General features: G+C 36.5%; 1 protein-coding gene across 1 annotated transcript in view; it reads left to right on the forward strand.

Moving 5' to 3' along the window:
* The first annotated feature begins 370 nt into the window (after positions 1–370).
* The window catches only part of pdcd4a (programmed cell death 4a), a 32,164-nt gene continuing 19,588 nt past the window's right edge, over positions 371–12,946 (forward strand). The window contains exons 1-5 of the mRNA XM_079856877.1: positions 371–601; positions 767–840; positions 5,003–5,302; positions 5,651–5,748; positions 9,443–9,556. Coding sequence (XP_079713003.1) covers positions 795–840; positions 5,003–5,302; positions 5,651–5,748; positions 9,443–9,556 — 558 coding nt within the window. The 5' untranslated portion in view covers positions 371–601; positions 767–794. The remainder of the gene's footprint in view (positions 602–766; positions 841–5,002; positions 5,303–5,650; positions 5,749–9,442; positions 9,557–12,946) is intronic.

The following is a 12,946-nucleotide window of genomic DNA, read 5'->3' on the forward strand; positions in this document are numbered from 1 at the left end:
GTCTATGGCTACAACACACTGGTATCAACAACTCCACACATTGAATTGTGTTTACCAAAGAAACAAACTCGTCAAACTCCGCCTAGTTTGCCATTGCTATGAGATTGGACAAACGGTTTAATTCCAGCCCCTCCATCCACTCCCCATTACAAATGCAACACTACGGCGAAATTGCTTCTCTCATGAATATAAATTTAGTGATGCTGACGTTGCTTAGTAGGCTTACTGGAGCGTTGGACCAGTCGGACCAGTCACGTAACATATTTAATATTCATGAGTCACAAGTCACGTTCATTCGTCCACTTTAGAACAGTCCTACTAGACGAAAGACACGTTGCGTAATTAATATGCATGAGGCTCACGCTACTCATGTGACGTGCTCTGAGCTGTCTGAAGTTGAAAACACTGTCCATGTTATTGCTTCCTCTCTGCAACGTGCACTTCTAATGCAAATATATATATTTTTGTAGACATTTTTGACTTGAATTTATTATTATTAAACAGGATATTTTTGCCGAATCTAATTTTCCTCAAGGACTGTTTACTCTACCAGCTAACGTTACTGCTAGATTTTAAGTGATAAGCGAGCCTTCAGTTTAAGGTGAGGTTAAGCTGAATGCATTTACGACTGAAATGTAAATTACAGCGGTCAGATCATTCGCTATGGTCAGATACTATATATCTTTTTGTTATTGTTATTTATGTCATCACGGGATTTCGCACGTTTGATACTGATGTGGTTACTACTTGTTTCCGTGATCTGCAGGCTTAGGAGGACGGTAAACAAGCGTATAATGGCGACTGAGATTGAAGCCTGGACCACTGCCACCCGAAACGATGGTACGAACATTTAAACCTCTGATTGCCTTAACAACTGCTCATTTATGTATTCAGCCTGCATTTGGCTAATCAATGCATATGGTAGTTGGTCTTTTACGGTGTCGTTTTTGCAGACGACATGGGCTTTAGTTGCACTCATGTTCCACCATGTGCTCTGGCAGAAAGGCTTGTATATCGCATGTGTGGTACAAACGTCTAGAAAAATAATCGGTGCATTATTGCATTAATACCAAGATTTCACTGTTTGTTATTGTGAACACATATAAGCAAGATAACTATTTCATGCAAAACTTTTTGCGGATAAGCATTTTATTTTTTAATAATTTCTCTGATACAAATAAAGTGGTCAAGTACAAGAAACATTATTTCCCCATATTTTACACAAATTAACTATCGTTAATAATATGAACTCTACAACTTGGTACCAAACCAGCTAACCGCAAAGCGAGCTAGCATGTAAGATTGTCATGTTTATTGCTGCAAATTTGGCTTATGAACAAACCAATATGGAATGACCAATTGTGTCATTAAATACGTTTCTTTTCTAATTACATCTATTTATATTTGATCTTGTAGCCTACGCGATACAATCATTAAGCTTCTTTGTTAGGGGAAATTTGCCACAATATTAAAACATACGCCCCCTTGCTGAGATACCCGGATGTTTTTTTTTTTTTCTTGCCACATGAGTTTGCATGTGAATATTTATTTTTTTTGTCGCGATTTTCATAAAAACAGCGTCCAGATCAGTGCTATAAAAGTACTGTTATCATAAGTACGTGACATGGTCTTTGTTTTTGATTGCGCACAGATTGGCTTCCATGCATTTCTCTTATCTGATGACATTAGCATATGAACCGACCACATGTGTGTTTATGTAATATTTGTATTGTTATATAGTGCGTAAACTAAATTTAAATTAAATTGAAATGTTAAAAAGTTTTGGAAATCTTTGACACGTACATACACACACAAACTACAGAATCATACAGATGTGCTGATTCTGATACCCCCCCCCCCCCCCCACATAAAATATTATAGAACAATAATATGAACAGTGAATGTAACATTAGCTCTTACAACAAATTATAACAGGCATAATTAGACATGAAAATAACCAAAGGACATATCTATTTGCTAAGCCAACTAATTTGATTCATATTCTTTTGGTTTCTCTGCCCAATATTTTTCAAAATTTAAATTTATAATTAAAAATACAATGAAAATACAAGTATAACAAGTACAAGTCGGTACTCAGCATTGGCAAGTACTAAAAGTATAGGTATCGGACTCGTTCTGGAAAAAGTGCTATCGGTGCATCCCTACTTGTCATGTCACTTTTTATGCCTTTTAAATTATGTATTTTATTGAGTTAAACACAAGTCAATTACACAAATACATAGAGATACAAGAGAACATTTTTAATGCTGTGTTCACCTTCAGTCATATTCATTACTGGATTGGTTCTATTAATTTAAAAATCAGGCGTAGGCCTACATTACAATACAGAAATATATATAGTATAAATATATAATAAATATTCTAATATGACACAATATGATACATTTGTAATATTTATATATTTTGTCTCTATGATACTGTTATTATTTAGCTGTTTTTTCCTTGCATATTTTCAGCAGACAGTAAAACGTCAAACATTTATGAAAGTATATCACGTGTCACCATGTGCAGTTCTGGAGGAAAACAAGCTGATTATAGCTTAGACAATAAATGCACATAAACTAATGATAAATTAGTAATATTTTTTTAGTGTACCTACCCATCTATAACTTTTTTCTAATTGATGAAATTTTAATTTGATTAAAAAATGGCTGATACATCAGAGCATCTCTGTTGGAAAGACACATGTATTACAAAAAAAAAAAAAAGTATGTTGAATGTGTGTCTTTGTTCAGCTTGCAACAAACAAATGAGATATTTTTGACCCCATACTATGAATACCAGCCAATTTTTGGATCCCTATAATTGTTTAACAATCATACTGCATAATATGTAATGCACAGACTAGAAAGGCAAATTTGCACTACTGACTGTATTTGTTGTAAAGTGGGTCTAATGTACACCCCCAGAAGATGTCAGAGGTGAATAAGCCATAGTTGTCAAAATAGATAAGACGTTTTCCTTTTATCATGTCACATTTTCCTTATTGACAGTTAAACTGCTGGTTAAACACACCCACCACACCTCCTGTTCTCCTGCTTGCTTAATACTTAATACCAAAATGAATCAACATTGTTAATATTGAGCAATTTTTTTTTTTTTTTTTTTGTTATGTAGTGTAGACCCATGGTGGCCTAGTCAAAGACTTTTACAGAACATAGCTACAACATTTTGAAGTAACACTTTTGATTTGGCCCTGCTGTGCCCATTTTGTGTTGCTGTTCCTGGCACTTTTAACAGGTTTAAACACAGTAGTAACTACAGTGTGGTTTCTCGTCTGATCAGAGCTAGTATTTTTGGACGGGAGTATTTATTACCATGAAGGCCACTCCTATTCCTCCTTCTAACCCATCCCCCCCCCCATGTAGACTGTACACTGCCATATGTAGTCAGGCTTGGCAAGAGCACCAGAGAGGCATCAGAAAAAGCAAAGTCAGCTTTTCTGCCTCCTTGTGCTGCTGCTGCCCTCTTTATCTATTCATTTGCTTGTCCTTTTGTGTAGTCCAGTGAAAGCAGAAAAAAAACACTTTTACACTCTAATGTTGTTTCAAACCTGTATGCATTTTTATTTTGAGTCTATCCCTTTAAAACAGAGTAGCATATGCTTTGTCAAGACATCTGTTTTTGGATGAACCTCAGCTCATATTTATTGCAGCTCTGAGATTAGCTTTGAGACATTGACTTGAAAGTGGGCTCACTTTTTACATTGTGTTCTGTAATAATTTTTTACATTATGAGAAGTACTGCATTTCATGCATGTTTTCACTACAAGTATTGGGATATAATATCACGTTATTAAATTGCACCTTCATAACACATGCTCTTTTTGTTGCATGCCACCTTATCTCAGTGTAAACATGTCAGTAAGTTTATATGCACCTAAATTCATGACTGATTGTAATAACCAAAACAATGAACGGGAGAAAACAAAGTTCAATAGCATTTACGATAGTTTTTGCTATAGTATCTGTATGGGTACAGCGAACCTTGAAAGTATGACCAGTTGAAGTTTCTTCATATTCCTTTTTGGTGTAAAAAAATGGCAATTTATTTTTGAGTGAATTATTCCTTGAATGTGGTACCTTCTCCTTCCATATTGGTGACACAAGACGCAGTGCATTGTTTAAAATCTGCTGCTCAGTAAATGACAATAATGTGTATAGTTTTTCCCCCCACATTATTTTAAACGCCAAAGATTGTGCAAGAATATTGGCTGACAGTTCCAGAGCCTGAAATTCAGCAAATGAAACCTCTTGAATTAAGATGTTTGCTTGCTTTTAGGGCTGATAACTAGAACTTTTTTTTAAGGTTTATCGGAGGTGAATATGAGACATGACCAGGTGTGCAGGAAAGATAAACATTTCTGCATGATGAAATTAAAGCTAAAGAAATTAAAGCTGATTGATGATTAAAATGCTTGGGGTGGTACATATATAATGTCACTTGAAAATGTCAATATTCTTAAGGTTTTTTTTTTTTATTTTTTTTTTTTTTTTTATGTTTAGTTCTCTTATCCCCGGTTTCACATACAAGGTTTAAGCCTAGTCCCAGAGCTGTTTTAACTGAAAGCAACTTGCATTGACATATCTTAAAAGGTCAAGTGCCATTGTTCTGTCTCAAAATGCATACCAGTAATGTTTTTTTCGAAGGCATATTTATAAAAGCTACTTAAATGCCCTAATTGAATTAAGGCCTAATCCTTGCTTTATCTAAACCCTGACTGTAAAAACCAGGCCTTAAAGTGGTATGCCTGATTGATGTTTAAAACATTTTTTGATGCATTTAAATGACAAATTGTGAATTTTCTTTTGGGCTTGTATTTTTCAGAAGCCTTAATTGTATATTTACATTTAAAGTAGTTTATAAAAAATGAAAACCAACAATATTCATAGTACACAGTGCCGAGTTTTGAAGTATAAGCTAGATTAGTGCACAAGCTAGGAGTATCTTAATAGTTGTCGATTCTGTCTGTCTGGTACAGGTGTGTTCTCACTTGAGAAAGAGCAGGATGGGGTGGATGGGACTTATGGCAGTGAGGATCTGAATGAGTTGGAGGTGAATGGGAACTGGACCCCTCAGGAAAAGGCCCTGCATGAGGCCAGACTGAAAGCTAAGGCTAAACGGCGCCTGCGTAAATCATCCTCCCGGGATTCCACTCGGGAATCACTTTCTGAATCGGTTTCTGGAGAGCTTTCTACCGATCCACACAGCCCCAAGGGTAAAAATGCTGTAAATGATCGAAAGTCACGGACTGGTAAAGGTCGAGGACTGCCCAAAAAAGGTGAGATTGTGAAATATGAATTGTTCTCTAATTATTTGTTTTTCCAATATATCAGTTAATTAAAGATAGATGGATACCAAATTTAGATGTTAATATAAACCACAAACCACCATTTAGTAACTTTGGTTATTTGTGTGGTATGACCAAAATCTTACATCACTGTTACAGTTTTTATCATCATGATATATTCATTTAATGGATCCAAACCAAAAAATATGGTAACAGGTATAAAAGTCGCCTCTTATGTTCTAGTTTCTATTGGATAAATGTTTTATATTTCAAATTCCTTCCTCCCTACCTTTTGCGTTTTTCTTATAGCTGTTTTATTCTTATTGCCCCTATGAATAGGTGGAGCAGGTGGTAAAGGTGTGTGGGGAGCAGCTGGTATGGTATATGAGGTGGAGGAACCTGACGCAAAGGACCCCAACTATGATGAATCTGCACAGGTAAGAGTACACCTACTATTTACCTTTGCAGCCTATACGTGAAGAATACTAGTACACTTTCGTGCCAGTCAACACATGCACCTGCACCCAGATATCCCTGTTTATTTGTCAGCAAATGTTTGCCAAATGCAAGTAGTTTGTCCAAATTTATAATACCATATAACAGTAGGCGAAAAGTACTTGGATTATCTACTACTTCCGACAAATGTTCTGAAGTGTGTATCCACTGGACACTTTACTATCTATACTTTGCTTTTTTTTGAAGGGGTCCTATTATGCTTTTTCAGCTTAAGTTAGTTCTAAAGGGAGATATTTTATTTAACAGAATCCACTTTCCAAGAATTACAATGAACGGCTCGTTTTGACTACAACACGTTTTTTCCGGATCTTATGAAATCATAACGTTACTCATTTAAATAATCTCCTCCCATGGAATGTGCAAAAAAGGTGCCTGGTTGAGCTGCATTAGAGAAGACAGTGTTGTCGCTATGTCAAAGAGACACTGTTTTTTCCATCCGTTTCCAAAACTCATTTGTTTGACCTTCCTAAAGCTGACGAACTTAGAGTGGTTAAAATAATTTTAAACACTGTTCCTGAACATTATAACCCCAACGTTTATCTGTGTGCTGCACATTTAATGGAGAACAGCTTCCAGAAACTAAGAGAGTACAATGCAGGCTACGCACAAAAGCTTCCCCTGAAATGGAGCAGTTCTCACTTTGTCGGGACAATCTGTTGTTTTTGGATAACAACTTGCAAGTATGTCTTATTATTTCTAGTTGCGTTTTGTACCAACAGTTCCAATTATAAGTTTTATGTTGTTGCTACAATGTAAACAAAGGGCAAAGCTCTTTAGCTCCGCTCGCCTGCTAGCCAAAATTAGTGTTTATATATTGTTTAATGTAGCATTTGTAAGCTCTCGCTTTTGTATGGTTGTTCACCCCCCCCTTAGGAAAATTAACCATGGTTTTGTGATCGATTACTCTTTGTATTGCCATAGTTTTCTGACAAGTATCATGATGTAGACCAGGGGTGTCAAACTCAGTTCCTGGAGGGCCACAGCCCTGCAGAGTTTAGCTTCAACCCTAATTAAACACACCTGATCAGCTAATCAAGTCCTTCAGGCTTATTTGAAAACTGCAGGTGTGTGTGTCGAAGCAGGGTTGGAACAAAACTCTGTAGGGCTGTGGCCCTCCAGGAACTGAGTTTGACACCTGTGATGTAGACGATGTAGATGAAATACTCCAAGGCACTCACATGGTAAAGTAAATGGCCTTTAATAAACTGGGCTAAATCATTCAAACCAGTTGAAAGTAGATCTACGCGTTTCGGCAACACATCCTTCTTCAGGACTGTCCTGAAGAAGCGGTGTTGCCGAAAAGTGTATATCTTTTTTTAGATCTACTCCTTAAAGGTGGGGGTAGGTAGGAATTGTCTAAAAAACTTCTTTTTCAAATTTGTTTAAACTTTATGTATATATCAATACATAATTAAAATGTAAGTACTCTGAAAAATAAAGTATAAAAATCGAGTGTATGTAGACCTCTCACGACTGTTTTAAAGACAGCTCATTATTTCCATTCACTCCACCCTCTCCCTTCTGGGCTCCTTCCAAAGCCACGCCCCCAAAACACATGAACGCGCGACTCCGACCGCTGAGCTGGAAGACGCATTATTTACCTGAGACGAGCGGAGAGGAAGGAGCGCAGTGCATGTAGTGACATCATGTCAGAATCACTTGTAATAAAAAAATCTAACTTTATCATTATGAATATAAACAAATAAGATGTATTTTAGTACTCACTATCAAGCTAGCATATCGATATTGGTGAAGTTTAAAATATATTTGTTTTGATTCGCTAGTAACGAGCTAGTTATAACTATAAGGCAAAGCAGGCAAAACAGGTTGCATTGATACACGTTTTTCCATTTCCATTAGTTACACTGTGATGAAGATGAATTTCGTGTAAGATTCATAACATATATGGTGTTCTGCATGTAAGAGTTTCCATGATGAAAGCATTGTTGACTCTGATGAGGACTACACTCCAGAGACAAGTACCGCATCGTCAGCTCGAGGACAACTAGCTGTTAAACATGTATTTTGTTATGTAAAGTTAAATTTTGCACAATTCAACACGACAGCTATCAACTTGAGCTAGGCCTATTGATTATTTTTCGTCTCTACTATGGCTCGCTAAGTAATGTTATGTTAGCTATATTAGGCAGCTACGTGTGCTAGTGATACATGCTTCATGAAAACATAAACAAAAAAAAATATGTATAATCAAATTACAAAAAGAAAGATTACCTGTCCAGCAGAAATAAAGCCATCAAGGAGTCACTTTTCAGCCCCTTGAGGTCCCTCAGTTCTCGCCATCGCTGGAAAGCCACGCCGATATTGACTCGCGTTTTATTTCTTTGTTTATCCAAAGACTTTTTGTTCATTGCCTTTTCTAGTACTGTCTTCTTTTTTTTGCCTTGTTTGCCTTCGCTAACTGCATATGCTGGTAATGTGAATTTTAAATGCTCTTTCTCTGCCATTATTTTGCTATTCCTAGGTTCTGTGCCTCTTGAACTCCTCAAATCAAACGGGTGCGCGCATGTGGGCAGATCCTGTAGCAACAGGGTGGTTGCCATGGTTGCGAGAGAGAGTGACAGTCGCCTAAGCCAATCCTTTGTTTCATCCCGAATGGAAATAATGAGCTGTGTTTAATGCAGATTAAACGGTCTAGAGTCACTCGATTTTTATACTCTTTTTTTCAGAGTACTTACATTTTAATTATGTATTGATATATAAAGAAAGTTTAAACAAATTTGGAAAAAAGTTTTTTAGACAAATCCTACCTACCCTGCCTTTAATATTTACATCTGAGTCAAGTAGCTCATGGTAAGGGGCGTGGCATTTCCTGAACACGCGCTTAGCGGTGCCAATCACAACACTGGGCCAGCCAACCAATCACAACACATTTCGTATTTAAGAAGGAGGGGCTTCATTGAAACATCAGCGTGTTCAGGCCAGACTGGGGAAAGAGGTGCTAAAATAATGTATATATAATAAAAATATGTGAAAAATACTGTGTTTTTTTGAACAATCAAGCATGAAAGTATATTCTAGTACACCTCAAAAACAAAATCAAGACTTTGTAAAAGGGCGTAGTAGGACCCCTTTAATGGTCATGAAGTACATTTCAAACCAAATGTAGCACTTGCTATACAGAATGCAATTTCAGACACAGCTCATGTATATAGAGTCCAAATCAAATATGGTGATGTCAATAATATCATTCCTGTGTCATGACATGACCACCAATGAGGTTTGATGTTTTGAATGGCATGAGGGCAAGTAAATAATGACAGCATTTAATTTTTTTTAACCAATCCTTTAAGAATCAGAGTCAGTGAGTCAGTGTTTCTCTTGTTCAGTTGAGTGGGATGTGAGCTAAAAGTGGTTCTGGCAGCCCTGCTGATATTCATGCTGTTTGAATACTGCTGTTATGCTAATCAGTGCACTTTATCACCCAAGTGTTTAACAAACACAGATGGGCTGCAACAATGACAGTTTACTGGAGAGATCTACTAGGGAAAATAAAAGATTTTTTTTTTTTTAATGATTTAGTATTTGTTTAATTGATTTGTTATCCCTTTATGTTAAAGGTGTTTTTCTAGTGTCAGACTCTTGTTTGTTTATCAGGGAGACACGGTATATGCTACAGTAGTACCGGAGCTGGACGAGAGAGAACTCGAGAAGACCATCAACCCCATTGTGCAGGAGTACTTTGAGCATGGAGACACCAAAGAGGTGGAGGTGAGCTATAGCTTATCACAAAGCCAGATGCCAAATAACAGAAACTTTGTTTCAGTAGTATTAGTTGCTAAACATTCCATTCCCATTCATTGAATACCATTAGAGCAATGCTTCTCATCCAGGAAGCTGGGGCCCACTAGGTGAAATTAAACCAAGCCTTAAAAAAAGATGCAAAAAAGATAAATCAAAATATTACTTATTTATAATTCACCCCCTGTTCACACTGATGATGTAAATCAAAAATGTTTTGTCTTTGTATTTGAAATCTAAATTTTTTTTTTTGTATAAGACATTTTCTACGATAATGTGTGCAAGCTCCTCTCCTGGTTGAACTTTGATATTTTTTTGAGCTTACACACTGAATTAATTTGTTTACCTGTTAATTCAGGGGTGCAAAACACAGTCAGGTCCACACAGTCCTGTAGAGTTTAGTTCCAAACCTGCTCCAACACACATACCTGGGCTGCATCCGTGAAGAACATTAATCTCTTAGGATGTCTGGAATCCTGAAATTTAATTTACAGAACTGTCGGGCCTTTAAATATTGAAGTCAAAAAAGTTAAGAACCACTACATTAGAGCATCATACTGGTCTAATATACAGTATTCTAATTACTCCTCAGAATTTAAACCAGTTAAATGAATAGTTCACCCAAAAATTATTGCATAATTTACTCCCCTTCAAGCCATCCTAGGTGTATATGACTTTCTTCTTTCAGCCAAACACAGAGTTAAATTAAATAATATCCTGGCACTTCCCAGCTTTGTAATGGCATTGAATAGTGCCCGATTTCAAGCTCCAAAAAGCACATCCATCCATCATAAAAGTAATCCATACGACTCCAGTGGGTTAATAAATGCCTTCTGTAGCGAAGCGATGGGTTTTTATAAAACCGGCAACGGCTGTACACACATTCACAAGAGAGTAAATTATGGGATAATTTTCATTTTTGGGTCAACCTTTCCTTTAAACCTCTGGGGTCAGCAAACACGCTGGCGCATTTTGCTCGATTTTTTTTCACATAGCAGCAAAATAGACTTAAAATACTCATTTATGGTCATACAGACTTAAGAAATATGAAAAAATAAACTGTAAAATGTCTACTTTTTTTGTGTCCACTTACAATTGAAAAAACATTGTGCTTTTGTAAAGTAAAGAAAATAAACAGGGTGTGCTTTCTGCCTCTTCGTGAACTTTTTTCTGGAGCACGTCTCTAAACTTAAAACTCAGCGAATACTATTCACCCAGGCATGAGCTATATATCTTTATAATCATTTAAGTGTCTACTTTTTTAAAGATCTAATTCAAAACGAAAACAAATATTCTCTGTTTATGTAAACTGTATGAAAAGGGAGAGATGTCAGTCGTTCTCATTACAGCTCATTACAAATCATTACCTGCTAATGTGAACATGCCCACGGAGAGCACGCACTATTCAAACGCAAATGATCTGAGGCAATCATTGCAAACCTATCAACGCCCACATCAGCTGGATAAAACACATCAAGTTTAAATAAGAATCATGTACTTTACGTCATCTTGCGATACTGTGAGGAATAATAATATCATTATAGTAATATAATCCTGGAAAAATTTACCTCAGAAGTGCTGGTTTAGTTTCATTTGGAGGAGCGGGCATCAGTGCAGCGGGCATCTGTGCAGTTCATTCACACTCGCACTTACATTAGTAAACATGTTATTTTTACATAAACACATCTACTAGTTTAGCTTTTACCAAACTATATTGCTATACTGAGATGAGTAAAAATCAACTGAAATATGTTGAAATAAAATATCTTTGTATAAGCAACGTATTAAACTGCAAATTAACATTTATATGCTCTAAAACAGGGTTCACCAATCTCGGTCCTGGAGGGCCGCTGTCCTGCAGAGTTTAGCTCCAACCAGCTCTAACACACCTGTTTGAAAGTTTCTAGTATGCCTAGTGAGACCTTGATTAGCTGGTTCAGGTGTGTTTAATTGGGGTTGGAGCTAAACTCTGCAGGACAGCGGCCCTCCAGGACCAAGATTGGTGAACCCTGCTCTAAAATATCCTAAAAACGATATTTTACAGACGAAATATGAAAGACAACATTTCGTTGACTAGTTTTGGATAGATTTAAAGTTTTTACTGTAAAATAGACTACTGCCACATCAAATAAGCTTTTGTTCGCCAATTTCTGCTCATATGTTAAATATATAGTATGTTTTGTAAAAAATAAAGTCATCAACTAAGATGCTATTATAGTAAAAAAAAATATTTACAAGGTAGATGTAAACAAAACCTTAATAGGTCAATATAAGCCTTCTCATTAAACTATTTATTACTGTGTTTTATTAGTGACAAATTTGGGGAGAGGATATATTCCAAGACTTTCTGAAAATACAGTATGGGAATTAATGGCACAATTACTAGAAATGTTTACTATTATACAATTTGCATGCATACAAAATTTGTGGAAAAAGACAAAAACAATTCAAGATGTTTAACTTTGAACCAATTCTGTAGAATGGCCCATATAGCCTATTTGAACAGGATTTGTTTCCAGGTATGACTATATACTAAAAATGTGCTTTTGACTTTCATTTATATTTGGATTTTATATACATATTGATACTTTGCACGTGACGTCAGTTGTACTGGCTGGCGGGCAAGAACGTCATTCTCTAGCAACGGAAACCAGTAAACTAATTAAGGATCTTGCCAGGACGTTGCCAGTTTTAATATACAAAAGTTGGTGTTTTGAGGTGTACACGACATGCCAGATAGTTGTTGTGCGATTGGATGCACTAACCGCGTTTGTTGCCAGCCAGATATCACGTGACTGCAAAGTATCAAAATATATATATATATATATATATATATATATATATATATATATATATATATACACTCACCTAAAGGATTATTAGGAACACCTGTTCAATTTCTCTTTAATGCAATTATCTAATCAACCAATCACATGGCAGTTGCTTCAATGCATTTAGGGGTGTGGTCCTGGTCAAGACAATCTCCTGAACTCCAAACTGAATGTCAGAATGGGAAAGAAAGGTGATTTAAGCAATTTTGAGCGTGGCATGGTTGTTGGTGCCAGACGGGCCGGTCTGAGTATTTCACAATCTGCTCAGTTACTGGGATTTTCACGCACAACCATTTCTAGGGTTTACAAAGAATGGTGTGAAAAGGGAAAAACATCCAGTTTGCGGCAGTCCTGTGGGCGAAAATGCCTTGTTGATGCTAGAGGTCAGAGGAGAATGGGCCGACTGATTCAAGCTGATAGAAGAGCAACTTTGACTGAAATAACCACTCGTTACAGCCGAGGTATGCAGCAAAGCATTTGTGAAGCCACAACACACACAACCTTGAGGCGAATGGGCTACAACAGCAGA

Source organism: Squalius cephalus, assembly GCF_949319135.1.
Source record: "Squalius cephalus genome assembly, chromosome: 2".
Lineage (NCBI taxonomy): Eukaryota > Metazoa > Chordata > Actinopteri > Cypriniformes > Leuciscidae > Squalius > Squalius cephalus.